Source organism: Vidua macroura, chromosome 2, assembly GCF_024509145.1.
Source record: "Vidua macroura isolate BioBank_ID:100142 chromosome 2, ASM2450914v1, whole genome shotgun sequence".
In the NCBI taxonomy this organism is placed as follows: Eukaryota; Metazoa; Chordata; class Aves; order Passeriformes; family Viduidae; genus Vidua; species Vidua macroura.
The window spans coordinates 9,202,363-9,226,628 of record NC_071572.1 but is presented as its reverse complement, the minus strand read 5'-3'; the positions used below and the strand labels follow the sequence as shown (position 1 = coordinate 9,226,628).

The 24,266-nt window shown below is 35.0% G+C and overlaps 1 protein-coding gene across 8 annotated transcripts in view; it reads right to left on the bottom strand.

Annotated features, from left to right (window-relative positions):
- The window catches only part of CFAP47 (cilia and flagella associated protein 47), a 348,805-nt gene that overhangs the window by 98,130 nt on the left and 226,409 nt on the right, over nt 1-24,266 (bottom strand). For 7 of the 8 annotated variants that reach the window (XM_053971830.1, XM_053971829.1, XM_053971831.1 and 4 more), the window contains 5 exons: nt 23,369-23,519; nt 22,654-22,745; nt 18,402-18,554; nt 6,721-6,892; nt 5,044-5,205 (listed from right to left, as the gene is read on the bottom strand). The exons of the other annotated variant lie outside the window; for it this stretch is intronic. In XM_053971830.1, coding sequence (XP_053827805.1) covers nt 5,044-5,205; nt 6,721-6,892; nt 18,402-18,554; nt 22,654-22,745; nt 23,369-23,519 — 730 coding nt within the window. The remainder of the gene's footprint in view (nt 1-5,043; nt 5,206-6,720; nt 6,893-18,401; nt 18,555-22,653; nt 22,746-23,368; nt 23,520-24,266) is intronic. 8 annotated transcript variants of the gene reach the window in all.

The following is a 24,266-nucleotide window of genomic DNA, read 5'->3' as shown; positions in this document are numbered from 1 at the left end:
AAATTAATTAGAAAATGTAAGGGCAGAGGCCTTATAAAACAAAGAAAATAAATGTGTTTTCCCATTTGTCTTTCCTTAACTCCTCTCATAATGGTTTGATACTGCCATCAGACAACATGAACTCTGTCCTTACTCAAATAATGAACAAGAGTAAACAATAACTTGAATTTAAATAATAATTGGACAATCAAATCATGGCAACCTGGAAAAGAGGAAACTGAGCTGGTCTTACATAGACATTTTCATAATTACTCCTTTAACCTTGTCCTTATATAGAAGTCTATGTTTTTCAGTGTTCTCATGCTAACAATTTTCAAATTATTAAACTAAAATATAATAGCAGCAACAATACATCTTCAACTAAAGAAGAACTTAAAATTTATATCCCTGTAGCAATCACACTCCAAATCTTATAAAATACTCAACAAAACTAAAAATATTTATTAAATTTTATTAAATTACGGCTCAAAATGTTTCTCTTCCCAAAACTACTGAAGCAGTAAATTATTCCTGTAGAAATGCATTCCTTTACAAAACTCAGCATTCTGAAAAGCCATGCATAAAAATACCAGCATGTAGTCCTTTTGGTCTAACACTTGGGTATTTTTTGCTAATAAAAGAAGAGTAACAAAATGCCTTAATCTGTAAAGTACGTAACTGCTGCAAGAAATAAGGGATATGAAAACGTTAGAACAGCTGTAATTGGAAACATTTTTTGTTGTTGTCTTCCCTTCAAAATAAGGGAGGGCACAGAAACAAAATGGGTGACCCACTAATTCCTCAGAATTAAAATCAATTTTGTGTGACCAAGGAATGTTTTTACTTGAACATTTATTCTATGCACTATGAAATGTGCAAGGAAGAAACAAGGAAAATCTCCAATGAAAAGTAGGTTAAGAAAACTAAATCTGCATGTGCAGTTGTTTTAAAGCCAAATTTCATCTTTATTCTCATCTCCCCAGTCCACAGTTTGAGGCTTTTCTTCCTCTTTATTCTAGCTCTGTTTCCATAATCAGGTGGAGTCTTAGATTTTGCAGATGCCCCTCTGTGGAGATCACATCAACATGAGGCTGTTTGCTTTTTTTGGAGGCTGTGATAACAGGTGCCACATTTTTTGGAGGGGCAGTTTGAGTTTATCCAAGAAGCTGCCTTATTGTAACGAATATCCTGCTTGTGATAAACAAAGGATTGGAGTGACAGGGCAGGATGGAAAGATGGAAAAAAATCTACTGTATATGGGAAGCTATCCATGATTGTAACAATCACTAACAGCTATGTGGGAAGACAGAACTAAACTGGTGAAAGGAAATTCTGTGTATGAGAAAAAAGCAGACAGAACAAATAGGAGAGAATTATCCCCCAGCTTGACTAAACCTTCAAATGTAGTGTAGTTTACAAAAGAATTCCAAGTGAATATAGTGTTCACAAATATCTATCTATCTATCTATCTATCTATCTATCTATCTAATCTATCTATCTCACACATCTCATGTTGGCTACTGAAGTATTTGCCCTGGAAAACATAAGGTAACATTCTGCTGTAGCTGGATATCAGTATTTTAATGTGAAGAAATAAATCCAACATCAAAATAACTCTGTACAGGAAGATAGAGCAGTAAATAAGCTCCAAAACCCACTTCTGTATTAATGTAAATGTCCTGATCCCAAACTTAATTGATTAAAAATACATTGTCTTCAGTGTGCCAAATATAGAAATGGCTAGTTTTCTTAAGCAAAGTATCATTTTGAGAGTTTTTGTTTTATGTTTCAGTTACAGATTTCAACATAAAATAAGAGACCAATAATTTAAGATCGATATCAAATAAATTTCTCTAAGTTTTATTTCCAAGGATAATATTCTATCCTTTTTGGCTAACACTGCTGTCATTCTGTAAAACATTGGCATTCAATAATGCATTTGGTATTAAAACAAGCATTAATATTATCTCAAACATTAGAGGTTTATACTAAAACAAATTACTCCAGTGGAAATGCTGCCAATGATTTCAGCTGGTGTTGAATTAATCCCACATTTATGATAAAACCCAGAAAAGGTCATCCATGAATGTTAAGAAGTAGTAGATTTTTCTTATTTAGGAAGTGAAATCTGCTGTTTTGACTCTAATCAAGCTTAATGCCAATACAACAAACCCTTCTACAACACGTCCCTTTGGAATTTTTAGAGCTGAGTAAAATACTGGTCTACTCTATTCCAGCTGACATAGGTGCATATAGTTTTAAAAATACACTTGTTTTCTTCATACAATAAAACTGTTTAGCTGCATTCTCAGTATCTCCCATTTTCTGGAGCAGATATTGGGCTATTTCTCATTGTGTGAACTTTAAATGTATTGAAAGGGTGCTTTACATGTTTTCATGAACTGCTGGAGCTTTCATTATTGCAGGTCATTGGGAAGTGTAGCAATGACCTCCCATTTGTAACTGATCATCCTTCCAAAATCATTAATTCATTCTGAGATATCCTGTACACACTGAGGATTTTTTTTTGGGGGGGGGGGCAAGGAAGGGAGGGGAGGAGTGTGGAATTTAAGGAGGAAGGCCACATTTGAGTTGCACTAGCTCTAAAGAAAAAGAAAGCTAAACCCATTGATTTCACAGATTTATTGTGGAGCACTGAAGATCCTCATTCAATGTGGGGTGTATATATATCATCAAGTCATCAAGTATCTGTACATGCAAGGAGTAAAAAAAACCCATCTCTCTTAAAGTGACAGAACTGAGTCTTTATGGATTGTGCTGCTAATTGATTACCAAGAAAATTCCAAAGGGCTGATCATTTTTTTTTTTTTCAGGGAGTATCTATAGGATGGCACTTCTATCCTATTCAAAAATTTTAAACCATGTTTTAATATTTCATTGTTTTGTTTTTAATCAAAATAATTTGAGTTATTCAGACATTAAATTATACCTGTTATATAATGTTTTTCTTATGTAATTGCTTTTAATCTGAAGGTCCACTATCCTATGTGTTGGTTGGCTGAGTGTTCTATTTCTATACAAAACCTCCACCACCAAAATCTCCTAAGCAAATCACAGGTAAGATAAAGCAATATATAACTTATAGAGCAATTCACAGAATCACAGAATGGGTCAGGTTGGAAGAGATCACAGAGGGTCATCAGGTCCAGCCTCCCTGCTCAGGTGATGTCATCCAGAGCACATGGCACAGGATTGTGTCCAACAGTTCTTGGATATCTCCACTGAGAGAGACTCCACAGCCTCTCTGGACAATCTGGTCCAGTGTTTGGTCATTAAACAGGAAAGAAATTATTACTAATGTTCAGGTGGAACTTCCTGGCCATCAGTTCCTGTCCCATTGTTGGACCCCACGGAGCAGAGCCTGGTCCATCCCCTGACCCTCCCTGCAGACACTGGCAGACAGGGATGAGGGCCCCTCTCTGCCCTCTCTTCTCGAGGCTGGACAGGCCCAGCTCCCTCAGCCTTTCCTCACTGAGATGCTCCAGTCCCTCCATCATCTTTGTCACCCTCCGCTGGATCTGCTCCAGCTCCGTGTCTGTGCTGTCTGAGGAGCCCAGAACTGGGCACAGCACTCCAGGTGATCCTCACCAGGGCTGAGGAGCAGGATCCCCTCCCTGCCCTGATGGCAGTGCTCTTCCCAAGGCACCCTCATGAATGGAGTTCCTGGTACTGTTTATAACACAGAGCTTTTTTACTAATGTAATGCAAATGTTACATTTTTATTTGAAATGTATGGGGGGAGCAGCTGCTATATAAAATAAAGTTGGAATTTGTTTAAGGGCAAAAGAGAATTTATTTTCCATCACAGCCCTTCCTTTATATAACTATAATGACTCAGGTTTTATAACACCTTTCTGGAGAACATCAGGTATCTTCACTGCTATCAAACACCTACCAGGAGATTACAGCATTGCCAGAGCAATTGCTTCACTTTTGTTCCTGAAACAGCCATTCTGTTGAAGCTGTTAACTTGAACACTGTGATAGCAGTCTTTGTCAGAGTCCTCAATAATTAACATCACTGACAGACATCTAAAACCTGGAACAACTGTCCATCTTAGAGACACAGCTTTTGGAAATAAGCTTAAAAAAATCAGTTGTAACCAAATATGCTTCCTGATGAGGATGAAACCAAAGGATGTATCCACAATGGAAGTGTCAATCTGCGTATCTGGCACACTTTCTAGATATATAGTAAATATCATTAATTTAAAAGAAAATAAAATAAATTTTAAAAATTCCATAAGCTACATGGGTTGTAAACATTATGATTCATTCCGATTCCCTGTTTAACATTTTAAAACTTATCTATCACTATGACACAATTTATTCCTTGACTTCCTGCTGTATACAAATGACATTGTAAGTTTACTATAATATTGTAAAACTCTGGGAAAATAACTGAAATATGTGAATAATATATATTAACAGAGGTTTCTGCAGGAATTTAAAAAAGGAGAGTAACAAAAAAAGGAGATTAACAAAATACTGAAGCATTAGACCATTATTTTAGCAAATGGAAGTAGAGATGAATTCATAGCATATTACGTAATACAATAAGAGTACTTTAAAAAGAATGGCACATATAAAAATTTTTAAAGCACAATGTGAAGGAATGTTTTTAACTTGGTGTAAGCATAAAGTACCTTGAAAAAAAATCTCCTAGTAAAAGCATTAGCTTTTAAAGCTTTACTAGTGAGCCTTTAATATGACAAAATTGTTATCATTCCTTAACATTGAATTACACATTTTAACATCCTCCAAAGCCTTTTAGGGCAAAAAAAAAAAAATCATAACATAAACATCTGTATCTATTCCACAGATTTTCTCTTAAGCCAAAGCCTAAATGTAGAATGCTTCTGTTTTCTACAACAGAGCTTCAAAATCACATTTGTTACTTAAACAATGCAGCTCTTGAAAATAATGATGAAATAGCTGCATCCCAGTTATGTGTCTGTTGCCCAAATTTATTCTAACCAATGTGCTTGAGTAGGAGTTGTACCCTCAGAAAATGGCATAAATTCTTGAGCATAAGTGTTTTTACCTTGTCTGGCTTGTGAGCTTAAAGCTAACTATGGATTCCTTATTCAGGCCAACTGCTTCAATGTTGATCACGTCATCCACTTCTGGCTCTGTGGCAATGAACACCAATGGAAACTTCCAAAGGCCTCCTGCATTACACTGAATTACAACAGTTGCCTCATTCCTTAAAATTTCAGATAAAAACAGTCAATACATGGAAAAAATTATAAAACAAGAACTGATTAATGTAAAAAAAAAAAAATCTTTGAGTGTGTAGCAGTAAACTGCAGTAAAATGAAAATACGAATTACTTTAAACCAGAATACATCCTTAATTTTGCCTGGCACAGTTTATGTGAAGTAAACTTGACTGGAATTTAGATTAAATAGCACTAGATATTTACACAAATTACAAGAAAGAACATAATATGCAAGTAACTAGTAACAAGTGCTATTCCTAGCACAGCCATGAGATTTTATTTTTCTGCTTGCTCTCTTTGGAATAAAAAAAAAAACAAAACAAAAAAAACCTAAATTTATTTTACTCATTATTTTGTATTTACTGTGATGTTAGAGCAGAATTTCACCCAGAACATATTAGCAGTTCATATTAGGATCAAGATCTGACAAAGGTGTATGTATTTAAGGAAAGGCTGGACTCTGATGCCTTCAGACTGTCTAAGAGAGTTGGTGCTGTAGATTCTGAAGATAACAAAACTAATTAATTGCAGTCACTGAGTCCACTGCAGGAAGCCTAAGTCTCAAGTACACAAAGATAAAAAAATCCAAACCAAATTAAAAAATAATAAAATAAAAATGAGTAGAAATGAAAAGGCTTTCTAAATTCCCCTCCCTCTGGCACAATGACACTGAATCAGGTGGGCGGATCATTCTTCCTAAAGGTTTGTTCTTTGTTTATTTCATTAATCTTCTGGACTACTGCAAATAAAGAGTAATCTCCTGCCTCCTAAAGATATCTCTTTTCATGCAATCCATGATACTCAGGAGTGACTGTTCCCTAACAGTCCTGGTATTGTCAGGATTCTGGATTTACTTTGTGCCAGCAGGTCACAAAAGCTTCTTTTCAGCCTCCTCCTGACCCACATCTGACTGTACCCAAAGGAAGGGGCAACTTCCCTCTCTCCAAAAGGATCTCCCTTCAGCAGTTTCTTTTTAAAGAAGGGGGATGTTCTTACATTAATCAAAGCACATCCATCATTTGTTACATCAAAATAATAAAAAAGGAGAATAATTTCCTGTGGATCATTGTTACTGGGGCAATAGAAACTAATTTCAAATTCAACTACCCCACCCAGTCAAAGAATATGTACATATGCTTGTCTAGGAAAAGTTTTCCACGACTGATAGACCATCTTGTTTGTATGCTTTTTATGAATTATGAGAACAAATAATTTTAGTTGGAAGTCTTTCAATACTCCAATGTTTAGAAGTAAAACTATGCACACACAGGCTATGGAAGTAACTCAACAGAACCATCTCAGAGGCACTAAAAAGAAAAACTGTCAGTTTTAACATCAAAGATATCATACTGAGAAGCAGCAAGGGAGAAAATCTAAACCAACAGATCTCAGAGGTGAAAACAAACGAGGAAAATAATACAGGGAAATAATTATATAAGTAAGAGTGACCCGACAGGATTTCATTATGCATTCTTTTGGTAGTAAGGAACAGGACCTTACCTCATTGGTTTGCTAGGTGCAAACACTACATTAAAGATCAGTGTTACAATTCTGGATACTGTATCCCATTCTTTTTCAACCAGCTCCATACCAATCAAAGATTCAAGCTGAGATCTAATTTCATCTGATTGATATTGCAATTCATACAGAAACTCCAGTGTTGAAGAGGAACCTAAATGATACAGAAGAAAAATATCAGCCTGTGTGCACTGCAATTTCACACAGTTGGTTGGCTCCGTGTTACAATTCTTCCATTTGTTAATAAAAATGACAAATAAGTAAAACTAGCAATTATCTGAAACTTAAGTGATTTCCTTCTGACTCCATAACAAAATCTTCCAATTTCATATGACAGGCTATACAGTTTCCAGAAAAATAGAAGCTGGAAAACTTCCTTGGGATATGTGAACAGTAATAGCAATATTGCTCTGGCTGGTGAGATGCCTTCTAGTTCATCAGCCAAATGAAACTTTCATAATACTCTTCTTGAGTAATACCATTGGGACAATTGGGAAAAAAACCCAAAAAACATCATTAAGGACATCAATGACATTGATGGCTGCAAGCCCAAGACACAGAATGCAGAGAAATAGTGAAGATGTCACCAATAGCCTCTTCTCTCATTCCCTGAAGTAGCTATGAAAAGGCCAAGTAGTAATGACATAAAAATAAACAGCTGAGATTCTTGAATCAAATGTCTCCTCCAACTGTAATAAAGGAAACTGAGATATTCAGTATACAATAGTAATTTGTGCACAGGAGGGAACATTTCTATGAGGAAAAGAATCTCAAGCTGCTATCTATTTAAAAATTTTACACATTTCATGGATGAGAAGTGTTTTAACACAACCACTAACTCCTAGAGGGGATTTCATTTTACTATGACCACCTATCTCAGGGCACATTTTGAATTTGCACAGCTGAGTACAAATGTACAGAACTGCTATGTGTGCATCCCTGTACACATATCCTGGCTTCATAGTGCCAAGAGCTGCAGAGTTAATTCCCAAGGCCTTCTGACCCAGAATTCTAAAATACAGATGACAGATTTGTTTATATAAAAAGTTCAAGTGACAATGTTGAAGAAAAGCTTATTTTGTTGCTGCCAATCTGTAAAATCACCCAAATTTAAGTGAGTGTGGAGATGCCTCCTCACACTTCTAGTCCTTTGGCCTTCTCTGAATTGCACAATTTCCTCTTCCAACTTCAGCAGCTAACAGGAGGCATGACCTTTTGCTGCTTCATTTTTACAACACAAAGATTAAGAAATGTAGCAGCTTATACTGAACCATTTGTAACTCTTTAAAGTAGACTGTTCACAGACCTCTGTACCATATATATCAGATTAGAGTCACACAGATGTAAAGTATTATGACCAGGGATTATTAATCATAGTAGATTAGATACATACCGGGTACCAAAAGACAGGATTTCCATTTATTGATCCATATATGCTGGGACTTCCTTACAATAAATGTAATTTTTATGAACACTATGAATATTTTCTCCTACAGTCTATAAAATTTAGGACCCTACAGTCAATAAAACTTAGGAACCTCCTACATTTGTTTCAACCCTGCTGTTTTTCCATTTGAAAAATGTAATGTTTATGTAATGCATTCAGATTCCAACACAGCCCAAGGGTGACTTTTGGGAGTCACCCTTGACAAATGTTAGAAAATGAAGATTCAGATGCTGACAATGGAAGAGAAAGGATGACACAGTTTGGAGCATTTCACAGTGAAAAAAAATTGCAGATGTTGAGCAGATGCTTCTTTCAGCAGTTATATCACACAATGTTACTCAGGAAAAGCTTATTTTATAGTTCAGATGCTACAAAGACAATGTTGGGAACTGCATGCTGCTTTTAATATCCAAAGACATTTGGGTTTGGTTTGACATATCCATACATATACATATATATACATATACATATATACATATACATATATATATATATATATATATATATATATATATGTAAAAAAATTTTCAGTCAGAAGCAATGAAGCAATTAAATATTTCTTTTCTGTTCCAGGCTGATTTGCAACCTGTTCTATGCTTATATTAAGTAATTAGTTAAAATATTTTATACTTCCAACACTTAAGGAAAAAATGATGCATTTATGAATGCCAATATTTGCTATAATGTCCCTTCAGCTCATTTCGATCTAGACTACTGATCTAGTTTAGCACTGCTAAAAAATGTAAAACAGTTATATTTTTCATCACAGCTGCCCTGAAGACTCCTATATTATCGTGCTGTGGGAATTCTCTGTGGAATGTTAATTTTTGATTTTAGCACTCCTGTAATACACTACCTAAACAAACTGGCAGAACCTAGAAGAAAAAAAAAAAAGTTATGAAACGGCTAGGAAATTGTCCAATTCTTCATATATTCGAAGTTCTCTTGACTCTTAGAATTCCTAGTTTCAATTAAAATGGCACAAGATATAAAACATGGAGATAGCACTAACACTTTCTTTAAAGCAAAGTCAAATACAAGATAACATACTGCTCAAATAGGCCTTGACCCTTTAGGCCAGGTTCTTTGTATGCTTTCATTCAATTTTCTCTTCATTTCAGTTCAGTTTTCTGAATCACCACTTTCAATACAGGTAAAATTCTTGTTTTATCTAATGCAAAATGTAAAATACACATGCAAATATAAAAGTATACCCAAATTAATCCACTCGTGTTCTGTAAATAGAGAGCAGCAGGGAGAGCTTTAGCCACATCTGACTCAACATAGAGATATTTATCAATCTAAACACTGGGAAGATATAAGCATGCTATTTACATACAGCTAGTTAAATCTAGGGAATAGAAATTCTGATTATAAAAATTATTGCTTCTTCCTATTTTCTGAATAATATTTTGCCTTATTTAAGAAGAGAAAATATATTCTGAGGTAATAATTTCAAAACAATTTTTTGAATCATTAAACATTTCTTCTTTTGAAAGGCAATTAATCTCAGTCTTCAAGCATTTTCATTTGTGCAAATAAAGATATCTAAAAAGGTAGTGTGCATTTAAGCAACACTTGTGTATACAGAGCTACTGAAGCACCTATGTTAAAAACCAACCAGGCTTTTCAGCTATACACTACTATGACATGGCTGTCATTTATTTGCAGACGCTAGTAAGGACAATGGAATAAAAGTGTTGGGGTTTGTTTAAATAGCCTCAAAGAAGATGAAAGGATATAGATCACTTAAAAAAATATTTTATGACTCATAAGACTTACAGCATGAAAACTCCAAGGATTTTACACTCTGGGCATACAAATTGGGGAAATGTGAATTTTTGTGACTGCTAGATTTACTGTAAAACTAATAAGCAGATGCATGCATCTAAAATTAATGCATCTAAAATTTATAGAACTATTCCAACACATTCACAAAATAGGAATCTTAGACATTTTAATAATATTTTAGTGGGAAAGAACCTGTATTCAAGGTTCAAAAGAATGAATAACAAAGACATTCGTAGATGGGTCTATTGCCTACAGAAGGCAGTGAAAGTCCCACTAGATATTACTGACCTCAGAGTTTCACAGTGTCAGGAGAGAAGTGTTTGTGCCTCCCTCCTGTTTCAGAAAAGTGAGTGCTTGATTTCACTGAGGACCAGCTCATTATACACTGCATTTCCTGATGATAAAAATGTCATGGCCACTGGCCTGGGAGGCTGCAGTGCCCTGTGGACACCCAGGGGAGATCTGGCTCTGACCTCTCCACAAACAGCGCTTAACTCGCGGCACACTTGGTGACACAAACGTGGCAAAGGGGAGAACCTCCCTAAGGGACCCCCTTCACTTTCACACTGTCTCCCATTTCCAGTGAGACAGATGGAAATTAAAAGTGTGATGGAAACATGCTCAGACTGCAAAAGTGCTTGTCCTCACTGCAGAGGCTTTTCCTTGGATGGACGCAGTAAAACAGAGATACAAGTGAATTCATTTTAGCTGCTCTTATTTGTAGTCATTTCATAAAGGAGGAAAGCACCATCACCAAATATAAACATGTAATTAAAGCACAGGAATTCATAAATTTGCAGTTTCATGCTTTGCATAAACCAGATTAATGATTTTCACTTGGTGCTGAATGTAACACACTGCACTCACACTGATTTTTTCTGCTGGTTCTGATAATTTTCCAAGGCTGTGTCCACTGTGGCCCTGACACCCAACAAAGATTTCTTCCCCTCTTGATCTAACAATCCCCAAACTGCTAACACAGAAACTACAAAACCAAATGTTAACTACTCATTTCTACCAGGTATCTGGCATCTGATCTTCACCTTCCAAATATTTTGAAATATCTTCCTACATAGTCCCTTTCAGGTCTCATCTGACATTTGTCCCTTTCCTGCTTCTCCATTGTCTTCAAGAGTTTTCACACAGATACTCAGCAGGCAGTGGGGAATGAACATTAAATATGCAGTTCTGCCTTTCCAGCAAAAGTAGAGGCAGACAGAACACATTATTGTACAGCAGATTCAATAATTATAATACTGTTTTCAAGTACATATTCAAATACATATTCAAATAAAAAGCAAAGAATGAATTGTGCGAGGAATAAAGGAAACAAGTAAAAAAAGTTTAGTGGTCAAGAACATCCTAACACTTAAGTAGACATCATGTGGGTAGTAAGACATGAGATCTCAGCTGAAAATTATGCATCTGTTTCTCACTGTAAAATGTCACAACTATGGGACAATAGCAGTAGAATAAGTAAATTGCACAAACCACCCCCAAAGACCTGGCTGTAGTTAAATATGCCTTTCACCAGATTTCTTCATACAGGTACAAAAGAGCTGCATGTGGAGCATTAGGAATATAAGTAAAGATAACATAACTTTACTAGATACCAAATTAAACTCATAGAAATTAATGAATAAAAAAGCTGATCTCCTTCTGTTGATAATGAAATTATTGATCCTCATAGAAATTCAAGCAAATTCTCAATATAGTTCTGCGTATATATATTTGTATCTCTTCTCTGCAAGTTTTTCTCTTTCCATATCCAGCCAAAAACTTTCATCTGTATCTTCAAGGCTCTACAAAATTCCACTCTTATCCACATCTTTTACCCTGCATCCCACTGCCTATTTCCTTAGCAACTAATTGGAATGCTTCTTTCTTAAATTTTCTCTTAGATTAAATTTTTCTGTTTCCTAATTTTTCTCTTTCAAAACACTTATTTGAAAAAGGTGTCTACTTCTAAACCAAGTTTCTACAGAAGCAAAGAAGCAGCAAAAAGCAAAAAGCATTGTTCCCACTTTTTTTTTTTTTTGTTTTGAGAATGTATTTCTTCAAAACACTGCATAGTTTAGTGAATGAAAGGGAAGCTTGTGAATCCATTTTATGTATATGAAACACATGGTGTGCATCCAGTATTGTTCCTTGCATATTGTTTCCATAAATTCTCTCTCCCTGAATCCCTTTTTCACTAATTCTCTTTTTACTCTGCCTCCATACATCCCTTTCAATGCTTTCTTTATTCTCATATTACTTGCATAATAGAGTAGAAACAAAAACCTCAGAAAAATCAAAAGGATTCTCTTCAGCCCAAAGGATCTCACATTATTTGCCTTTGATCTGGCATTCTACTCAGATTTGCATGCTACCTACAAATGCATGCTATGAAGGAAACAATTAAAATTTATTTCTTCATAACCATTATAATAATCCTTTTTTAACAAGTTCCTTTTTTTATTTAGCTGTGTCTTCATTTAGCAAGAAACTTTGGCAGATAAAGATCACATCTGTACCTTGGCATAGAAACATCAAAGCAGCTTCTTCAGGAACATATCTCATGATTTAGTCTTAATTCACACAGACATTATTTTTTCCATGACATCCAGAGTAATTTGCCTCACTTTCAATGTTGCCCAGAGAAATCAGTAACAACTCAAGTTGACTTTTAACCTGACCATTCTATTTGAACTGGCACACAACGGAGGCTCAACTGAAAACCCACGTCACCATTTTTTCAATAGTTCTTGACAGTTTTACACTATACTATGGTCTATTACAAAAGCATGCACTTCTTATCTTCTGGCTTTTTTAATATACAAAACTGAGCTACAGAGAGTGGAACACAGCACCTGATCACTAGGGTCACATTCATTTGCTTCCTTTTCCTTACCCAACAGATTGCATTCAGTTACACGTACAACAGAACATTTATCACACAGGGTAGTGTAAATTCCTCTACTATAAGACATTTCATCTCATGGGAGGTACCCACTTGTGTTATTTTTTGGATACAAATCAAGTTTCAGAATTAATAACAGTTTTATGTAGTAAATTTACAAGTTTTCACTCTTGTCTTCCTCAGCTGGCTTGAAGAAAGAGTGATGGTTCAAGGTTATCACTTCATTCAAAGTTCTGTGGTGATTCTATGTAACTTCTATTTACTTGTCTTATAGTTTTAATATCTTCCTGTGTCTCCAAAGCTTCAGATCAAATTGTTCTTAAACTGTCAAAACAACAGGTCTGATGCAGTAATTTACGAAACATAAAGTTTTATACGTTCTACAAAACAACAGGGGAAGTTTGTTGGGGAATTTTTGTATCATGCTCTCTTGGAAATGTGTAGTGTGGGAGAGATGAAGGAGATCTAGAGATAATAACTTCATTTTCTGTAAAAACAACAAAACTTGAGCATTGTAACTTCAAAGACAGAAGATAAGGATAAAGAATTTTATTACAGAAATGACAATAGGATGTAATAACCTGGAAATGGAAGAGCATTTGGGATAAGCTTGTTGAATGCATGTGGTTTTTTACTACGGTGACTGTCCGATAAATTTTCTGAGCCAAATTTAGGTGCATAAATCCTCTGCTTCTCTATGACAAAAAGCAATCACACACAGCTGAGAGGCACAGAGCCACTGTCCCAGAAAAATCAAAGAAGTTTGCATCTTATGGGGTTGGACCAGCAATGCTTTGTTGGTGTCCCATAAATAATGAGAAAATAATTCAGAAAAAAGTGGAAATTAATGCAGACAGATCATTGTTAGGTATTATGATGTTCCAGAAGAACAGTTAAGGTCCTATAGAGCTGTGTTGGTCACGGCTCTGATTTACAGAAGCTTCCCCAAAATATCTTTACAAAACAAGGGTGTAGTGGTTCTGTTTCTATTGGAAGTAATACTTCCTTATCACCCAACCAAAGAGATTACAGGAAATTCTGTGAGCAAGAAAGGGGAGAAACAGCAATCACAAACACAGAGCAATTAAATTATAATTGCTACAGCTAATTATATTGTCTAGATTTGTCTTATCCACTAGCTCAAATAATTTTAAGGGATATCTATTTGTGTGTTCTTGTTTCAGACATTTGGGTTAGTCAACCAGTTCTTTTGCACTTCTCATATTCCCTGGATCTATATCATACTGAAGAGCAGCACATGGAAGAATTTCATTATTTCTGGTTTTGTATTATTTATTATTTTTGCAATTTTATGAAGCTGAAAAAAATAACTTCAGATTAGGTTCTAATAGATCCGGTTCCCTTTAAGTGTTGACTATTTAAAGTGAGCATGATTTTGCATAAATATCAGAAAGTAATTTTGATTAACATCATGATGATTCTCATTCCTAAGGCTTACAGATTTTAACATTTTATAAAATGGCAAGGAAATAGAAATAAGTAACAACTAAACAGAAATAAAAGCAGTTCCCAATTGCCTGCTCACAATTAATGAGATCTTTTTTTTACCAGAATTTGTGGTTATTGTTCTAGTTACATTCAGAAATGGCAGTAGGAGGGTTTACTTATGAGATAAAAATTGTGCTGTTTTTTTTTCTCTTCTTTAATGGACCCAGTGATATCCCTGTATATCAACAAGAACTATTTGACCTTCTTCATTAAAATGCCTGGCATTATTTCAATTCAATAACGGAAATAAACAATACATCAAATCTCTTCCATGCTTCACTCATAAATAAACAAACAGGCAGATGTAAACAAAAATTATGTAGATGACAAAATAACCCATCTAAGACTTTCAGTTCTCCTCTGATGTTTTATACTTTGACTTCTACTAGTTCTCTGTTTTACATCAGGAATTGTCACCCCTAACAACAAAGCAATAATTCATAACCAAGTTTCTCAATTATTGGTTCACCCCCTTGTCAACAATTTCATTTTGCCATTGATCACTGCTTTCATCAACTCTTAATCCAAAACAAACACTTTGTTATCCTTTCTCTTATTTCTTGCATAGGAAAAAAAACTAATTTATATAGTTATAATTTTTTCATCCTCAAGGATAATTTCAAAAATAATGCCACAGTTATTCTGACAATACAGAAATGGCTTAAGTAGGATATAGGGCCATCTTCATCATTATTATCCTCTTCATACTGCTTTCAATATTAACCTGCTACACTTTATCAGCAATCACATTAACATCTCTGGATGAGTGATCAAGTCTATAAAGATACCTTGTCTCCAAAGATTTCTTTGGTCATAACCAATTTTATTGACCTTTTATCTTAAAGGTGAGCCTCCTGATTCAGATCTATCACATTAAATGGGAATTTAGTGTAATCCATACCACTGGCTAACACAAAATCCTGCTGGGGATGGAAAATAGTTTTTTAATGTGTGTTTGGATATGTTTTTATTCTTTGCTGGTTTCAAAGAGCGGCTTTAGTGAAATGAAAGAAAACAGAGCTTTTTACATATTCTGATGAGTTTCAGAAATATTAGGTATTTGCTATAAAGTTTTTATTAACAGTGAAACAAAGGGTACAGATACACTTTGTATAATGATGCCAATGTACATTATGGATTAGCATATCTGGAGAATGTTGTTTCACTCTCAGAATGTTCAGAATGGCTCTAAACTTGGTCATAACATAAACCAACCTCGTACCTGTGCTACCCTGCAGAACCTGGGCAGCACTATTCCCCTCAAGGTAACTGTCATGAAGCCTTCCCAGAAATTAGAACTCAGGAGCAAGGAGCTAAGACCAGCTGCTGGGCTGTGAGGAGAGTTATGAATTAATAAAGATGAGGGAAGTTAATGAGAAACATTCAGCCCCCATGGTTGGCATATGAGATAAATTGAAGCAATTGAAAGGGAAAGGTTATAAAGTTGTGAATGTCAAATGTCAAACATCCACAACTGATTCATGAATGTTTGGGGTTTTTTTTTTAGAAGATTGTGGAAAATTAAATGTGTTTGTATTCCCCACTGAATACTTAAACTAAAAAATAGCGTCACACTTGTTTGGGTGAATCTCAGGTCTTAAATTTCCTTTAGTGAAAGAGATATCTTTAGAGCCATATGTAAGAAAACAGATGAAAAATACATTTAAGGTGAAAATATGCATTTAATGCAAGTGAAAATTATTTTTAAAAGGGCCATACTATATTTGCTATGTCTAAAATATTAAGCTTTCATTATTTGATCACTGGAACTTTGCTGACTTCTGAAGAAACTATGTCATTGGAGCTAGACAATATTTAGATTGCATTTTCTTTCTTAAAAAATTGTAGTAGCTTTCTGTGTCAAGTGCACTCCTCTGTATTGGATGAAATTGAATTTTTATGTAAAAGATGTGTTTGAAGATTTTTCACTTTAAAAGAATTTATACCTGTCCAAATAATTTAAATACTGAAGCACAGTATTAGCTGTTTAAATCTGATCTGCCAGTAATTATCATCATTTATCCTTGGGTGTAAAAACTGCTTACTACACATCACATAGGCACTCTGATGAATCACTCTTTCACAAGAGAAAAAAATGAAGAACAGTGTGCCAGACTGTTATCTTAAAGGTTTAAGCTTTTATTTATGTTACTACTGGTAGACTGCAGAAAGTTCAGATAGTATCCTTTAATTTGCTTCCTAACAGGCCTCAAATTCATCTATCAATAATGGCATTAAAATGTCATTGAAAACGATGAAAAGCACAGTGTTAAAAATGATTTTACAACCTATGGTGCAAAGCATTTCATTACCAGACTTCTTACTTAAAAAGATGCAATGCCCCAAATCAATGTCTTGTAGCATGTGCAGAAGCCAGTGTTAATAAATTATTCCTATGAATAAAACAAGAACTAGACATCATGAATCTGCAAGACTCTCAAAATGCTGCCTCAGCTTGCTCACTGCATGTTTTTCTTGTCAATTCACATGCCACCATTTTGGAGGGAAATAGCCCAGCTGTGTTTAAGGCAGCTCACTCATACGTGACCAGACAATAATGAGCTAAATCTGTTACTCTATGATAAAAAAAAAGTGCCTTTGTATCTTGATGGACAGCTGTCCTCAAAAAGCTGAACAAGTTTTTATAATAGTATTTAGAATTCTTCGAAGAGGAAAGAATGTACACTGACAACTTCACATCTTTTTGCTTTACTGGATTTACCACTATCACTTTGTAATATGGTTGTGTAAGATTATAACATGCCCAGGAAATAAGTTATCTTTGACACTGCAATATGAGTAAATATAACATTTTAAAAATTAATTATGTATATTAGCCAATCAGTAAGCATATGCTCTTAAAGCTCTCTTTAACAGCTCCACTTCAGATCTCCTATTTTAAAAGCTTTCAGAAATAAAATCTCTTTAAAGATCTGGACAGTAATTGTTGATATGACATTACACTGATCAATGTGCAGAGCATATGCACGTTTGCATGAAATTTGGCCTTCTAGGAAAGATGTAATGCATCTTGATTTACCTTTTACAGCTATTCACTTTCTCTGTTATTTGGCAGGATATTTTCTGTAACATGGTATTCCTGCACAGCCTCTGTTGGAACAGACTGTAAATGGCAGAAATGGGACACAAAAGCCAAGTTTGCCTGCCCTTACAACTGATTACCTGATAGTCTGCAATTATAGCAACATCTGTAAACTCATCTTTTACCACTTTGAACAAAGTCAGAGTACAGGTTAAATCCCTTCCCTCATCTACAGCTAAGTTAAACACACATTAGTCTGTCTCATGTTATGTGTCATAATTTTTAAATAACATTTTCCTTATAAAGGATGATGACTTTGAACCCAAAATGGAATGTTAAGTTTCCAAGGTGCACAATTTTAAAATCTGTTGTAGTGACTATGACTGATAACAGAAATACTGGTGTTACAGCAGTAACAAGCATTCTTTCCTTACTACTTATATGTTGTGCCATTCTGTTTCAAGGAGAGGCATATTTTGAACAGCTGCTGTATCTGAATAAATTGATTTTCACTGTGTTCTCAGCAGATTAACAGTAAGTGGAAGCTATCCTTTTACAAAGCTTTATCACTTGTTTCAAAAAGTCCTCCTTCTTCAATCCATTATGATACCAATATTGACCTGCTGATGGGAATGCATCTTATAAACCTGCAGATAAATGTCTCCTGGCAATGCTTACACAGATGTATTTTTTCTAGCTGAAGACTTTGTGCAGGCTCTCTTTTAAAGGAGAGATTGTGTGTATGCAAGCCTAATATCCAGGAAAATTTAAAAAAAGGGAAGGTTCAGGTTTATAGGTGCCTATAGCTGCAGACAAAAAGTTAAACAAATACCCTATACTTGCAAAATGATAGAAATATGGACTGGGACAATTTGCCTAAACCTCACTTAGTGTCATGGCAGAGCTGCACATCTGGTAAAGTAATTATTTGAAATTTTCCTAAAATAGTATGACATCAAAACTATTCTCACCATCAGCGACTTCTGGGGTGTTGGACGACTCTTCCGTGTCGACCACGGCAGAGTTCCCTGCATCAGGCAGAGCAGTGGCACCAGGCATGACACCAATCAGCAGCAGCTCTACTCTCTGCTCCAGCCTCTGCCTGGCTTGACAGCGTAACACAACTACAGAAGAGCAAAAACATCTTATTTGCAAAGCTCTGGCATCTTGACCTTAACAAAGAAATTAAACATAGAAGCTAAATGTGCTTAGAGGAAGACAGAATTCCAATAAGGAGTAAGACAACTAAAAGCTTTTCCCAACCTTCACTTTCTATTGTTCTGTTGTGGTGAAGTAGTAGAAAATATTGATAAACAAACAAAAATCTGTTCAATTAGTTCCCAACAGCACTTTCAAGTTTCTCTTATTTCTAATCATGAAATGTATCTTCATTTCAGTTCAACTGCTAATAGGAGTTATGGCATAGTTTGAAATATGCCAGTAAAAAGAAGACTGAAGCAAAACCAAAAAAATAAAAGGTTTTATGATTAATGAAAGAATATTAAGTTACTCTTTGCTTTCTTAGTTTAAGAATACTGTTGCTGAAACTTCAACTTTAATTGCTGAAACTTCAACTTTAATTGAAATATGCCAGAATAAGAAGCATTCTAGAATGAGTTTCTCTTTGAAGCATCATAGAACTTCTTTCAGTTCAGTAAGTGATTTTAATTTACTGCTTTCAAAATATGTCTTTTTCATTACAAAGTTGTTAGGTTTTAGCTTTTACACTTGTTTTTATAAAACCTATTTCAATAGGTATTTTTTCTGGTTCTTTCATATTTATTGGCACAGAAAAATGAGAGAATTACATAAAAGCACTGAAAAAATTGTTTTCCCAAAGAAAAGACCTAGAACTTCCTAGAGTTCTGGGAATCAACATGAAAAAGAACACCTGACCATGTACTTTTCAGTTTCAAGGTCTAAAAGTAACTTTCATCAGAGTTAAACCCAATGTTTCTTCAAAAATTAACTCTGAAGTTAACATCAGGAATTAATGATCAACAATTTGGAACCATATTGTGGTGAATCATTATGCAGTGTTTAAAAAAAGAAGGAAACTCCTTTTTTGATATTTTGATATTTATTTTATTTAACTTTAACTTTCAGTTCTGCCACTTTATCCACTATCGTTACTCTGCAAAATAGACAATTACACAAATTCAGGTAATTTCCTTTCTCCCTTTGTCTTTCCCTTTTTAACAGGGTGTAAGTAATTTCTAGAGATCTCTTAGAATTTCCATGAGGGAGAGTTCCTGAAATAGGTTAAACACACATCTTTTTGTTTAAATGTATGACCTTATATATAAAAATAGATTACATTCTCTATATTCCACTAGTTTACCAAATGTTTCAGATTACTGTGTGCACATTGTGTCATGTTCTATTCTACAGTTCATCTTGCTACCAAAATTGATTTTACATTTTCTTTTTCCAAATGGCTATGTAATATTTATGAATAAAATTCAGATATGTCTAGGATTTGACTGGACAAGTCCCTAAGCAAGCTGCCCTTGAGCAGGTGGTTGGATTAGAGGACCCCCAGGGGTCCCCTCCAATTAAAATTGCTGTATGCTTCTTTGACTCTATACTCTACAAGAATTAAAAGAATATTCCTAATGACCCTCCATTTGTAATCACTTCTATAAGATAGCCAAGGTATCATCTACTTAACATGTACTACATGGGTTGTGACCACTGATCATTTTAATTGGTCTCATGAGATAGAAAGCTAAGTGACTTCTAGAAGTTTAAGTATATTAAGATGCAAATAAGAATGACCCAAAGATGAACTCCTTAATAATACCAGCAAAACAGCTTGGGTTTTTAACACAGAAACTTGTAGCCTCCGGGCAATTCTAATAAATGTCTGCATTTAGAGCATTTAGAGAGATGACAATACTCTTGATCTTTTTTTTTTTTTTTTTTTTTTTTTTTTAAAGTAGATTTCTTGTTATTACCTGCTTTGGATTTATACCTTACAATGTAAGTTTTCTAAATGCCCAATTATAACTGAAAACCATAGGCTTTCAGAATCAAAGCAGGAATAGAAAATTCCATAAACACACTTACAAACACCTGTGTCTATTTTCTGGGACATTCTTGAAAGACCTAGTTTTTCCTTGAGAAAAAAATATTAGCCCAACATAACATAGTGATGGCCAAAGAACGATATGTATTCAAAATCTGAATGCTTTTTTATGTATTACAAACATTTATTGAACATAAACTAATGGGTAACATAGTTATAAATATGCTACAATTTAGTTTTGCTCTTTTAAAAAAGCATTTAGGAATTTGAAATTATGTAAGAGTTGATAGTATGTGAGCTTCTGATCATATACAGAAGTGATGTCACTTAAGCAATTCATGAATGTTAAACATTTTAATTCATAACTTATACAGAAAGTATTGGGTCCTGCACTTGGGGCACAAAAACCCCAGGCAATGCCCCAGGCTTGGGCAAGAATGGCTGGAAAGTTGCCCAGTGGAGAAGGCCTTGGGGATGTTGATGAAAAATAGGCTGAACATGAGCTCAGGTGTGCCCAGGTAGCCAAGAAGGCCAGTGGGACCTGGCCTGGATCAGCAATAGTGTGGCCAGCAGGACCAGGGCAGTGATTGCCCCCTGTACTGGGCACTGGTGAGGCCACACCTCAAATGCTGTGTCCAGCTCTGGGCCCCTCAGTTCAGGAGGGACATTGAGGGGCTGGAGCGAGCCCAGAGAAGGACAGTGGAGCTAGGGAAGAGTCTCGAGATTAAGAAGAGTGACTGAGGGAGCTGGGGGTGCCTAGTCTGGAGAAAAGAAGGTTCAGGAGAGACCATCTCCATCTCTAGAACCACCTGGAAGGAGGGTGTAGCCAGGTTGGGGTCAATCTCTTCTCCCAAGTAACAAGTGACAGGACAAGAGGAAATGGCCTCAAGTTGTGCCAAGGGAGGTTTAGATTGGATACTGGGAAAAAATTTCTTAATGGAAACGGTGGCCAGGTGACGGAACAAGGTGCCCAGAGGACTGGGGAATCTTCACACCTAAAAATATTCAGAAACCACAGAGATGTGGTACTTAGGAATGTGGTTTAGTGGTTAATGGTTGGACTCAATGATCATAGAGGTCTTTTCCAATCTTAATGATTCTGTGATTTTAATGAAAGCAACAGATCAATAAAAGGGAGATTTATCTTGAAGAGTGCCACTGAACAAAACAGCTTTAAATAACACAACAGACATCCACATTAACATACATAGTTCTAATGCTAATAAGACTCATTAAAGCCATCATTTTGGGCAACAGTTGATTACATGATAATACTCTGTTTCATTCCTTAAGGTATTAAAGTGCAAATTAAAGAGATGAAAGCTCTAATTAATTCCACATCATTGGCATTTGTCTACAAGTAAAGAGTGCTTAAGCAATATAAATTAATGACAATACAAATATCTATTTCTATGTTTTTTTTCAGAAATTATTCCTATACCTTAATACATTTAATGTAGAAAGGTATTATATTCACTTATTCAGTCAACAAAAGGTAAGCTAAAAGGACAAGCTGGTATAGAGCTGGTCCCTCGTGTACACATTGAGCTGTAGTTTCAGGGTTTCAGATTTAAAAAGCTGTTGACAACTTCCTGTTTCATAGCTCTGGAATTATACCACACCTTAAAAATACAGATGGTCAAATATATAAGCATTTACTATCCCCAAAATAAGCAAGAAACCTCCAAGAATGTCTTCATCTTTTAATGCAAGTTTACTTCTAAGGAGCAAGGGGAAAGCTTACTGCTGTTCACACTACTTTATATTCTGGTTTTGATTAAGAGATGAAATTCAAGGCTGGGAGAAGCAGTGATTTTTACTCCAATATTCTGCACCCTGTAGACTCTCCAGAAGGGTGTTCTGGGTATGCAAGAAGTCTTCCCCTGAGTCAGTCCTTTCCTCAGCTTCCCTTCAGTTCTGCTCAGTTCTCAGGATTAATTGGGACACTGAAGGGCACAGGCCTTAAGATTTACAACTGCCCCCAATTCCTTTTATCCAAAGTAAGAACAAAGTAATGATCTATATTTGCTTTGGAAGTGGGAGAAGATTTTAATATGTGATTTTATCTTTTTTTAAGATCTAGCCAAGTACTGCTGCAAATTCTTGTGATCAAGCAAGTGAGAATATAACTGACTATTTGATTTTCTTAAATATTCTTAAATATACTGTTCAAGCTTTTTTCAAGCATTACCTACCTGATTTCTGCTGTGGTGCTTCAGATGTTCCACTAATGGGATAGATCCAGAGTATTCCCCGAGTTTCCCCATTCTCTGCTACAATAACATTTCTAGAAAAATGTGAGTATCAATTAGACTGTTGAAAATCCTGTTTCCAAAGTAATCTAGACTTAAGAGTTGTTGGAAATATTAGATTCTATTCTATTGTATGCTGTAATGCTAAACATATCTGAGAAAAATATGAAATAAAATCCAGCTAAATATATCAGCTATAAATTGTATCAGTTATAACTTAGATCCACTTAGTGTATTGAAATATTATAGATCTGAAAACATTTGGCCTGATCTGCATTTTGTCAGGTTATGTTTACACTGAGATAAAATTTCTGCAATTTATGAATTACATTAAAATATTGGGATGAGAATCATTATTACCCCAAATATATTGAAAAAAACAGAGGTACTAAGAGCTTTCATTTGCTCAATATCCATAACTGCACCAGCAGCTAGTTCTTTACATTTTCTTTATTTAAAACAAAAATAGATAGGTATTAAAACAGACAGATATCTTACTCCAAATCTGCATACTTTACAGGGTACATTGATGGATACCCACTGGTAAAAATCAGACACTGGACTGCCCTTGGGAGCTTCACATGAATAGTCAATGGGATAAATGGTGACAGGATTGAGCATCTCAACTACTTTTTCCTTTCCTATTAGAATAAATTACCTGTTTAAATCTGTATTTGATTCAGCATAAGGCCAGTTCTCACCGTCTTCCCTCATTACATGAATTACTACCACTGCTTTATACATTTTCATTTCAGCTGGCATGAATAACACAGGGATTTCCAGTTTTTCTTTTGGAGCTAAATGGATTCCTGCAAGACGAAACAGATTGTTGTGGTATTTTGAAAGTTTTCAAAATATTTTCTATTATTTTATCCATATCTTTCCCTTTTTCTTTTTTAATCACTGTTTAACTTTTTATCATATTGTATGATTGTCCCTGTAAAAAATTCCATTTTACCTTGCCTTTGCTGCAAAACACAACAAAACAAAACAAAACAAAAAAAAAACAAAAAAACAAAACAAAACAAACAAAAAAAAAACCCACATTAAGTGAATGTCCCACATTTATATTCAGAGATCATGTGTAACATATGCATGTCAGTCTCATGATTTTGTAAGGCCTAAGTTGTGTTATTTTCAGCTGTGAGTTACATCTGTGAGTAACACTGTATTAAAAAGATCAATCCAAAAACAAATGCTCACATTCAAGACAACTATAATATATTTAAAAGAATCTCCATTATTATTATACAAACCATGCCTTTTCCATATGATTTTTTATCTGATTGATTTTGCTGTTTAAAAAAAAAACAAACTAAACTTATGTTGTCTGTAATGAAGGTAGCCTGATATTTTCAATCTTTAAGAGCCTTTTCCCAGTGACTTGCCAATCTGCCAAGTGTAAGAACATACACCTCAGTTATTTCAGAAATAATCGAAAGATTATACAGAGTAGAACAAGTAAATCAGTCTTTTAACTAGAAAGCTCTTTGTTTGAAAAGAATTTTTGGAATTTGCAGGAAATGACACCTCAGGGTTAGGGTTTCAGCTTTAAT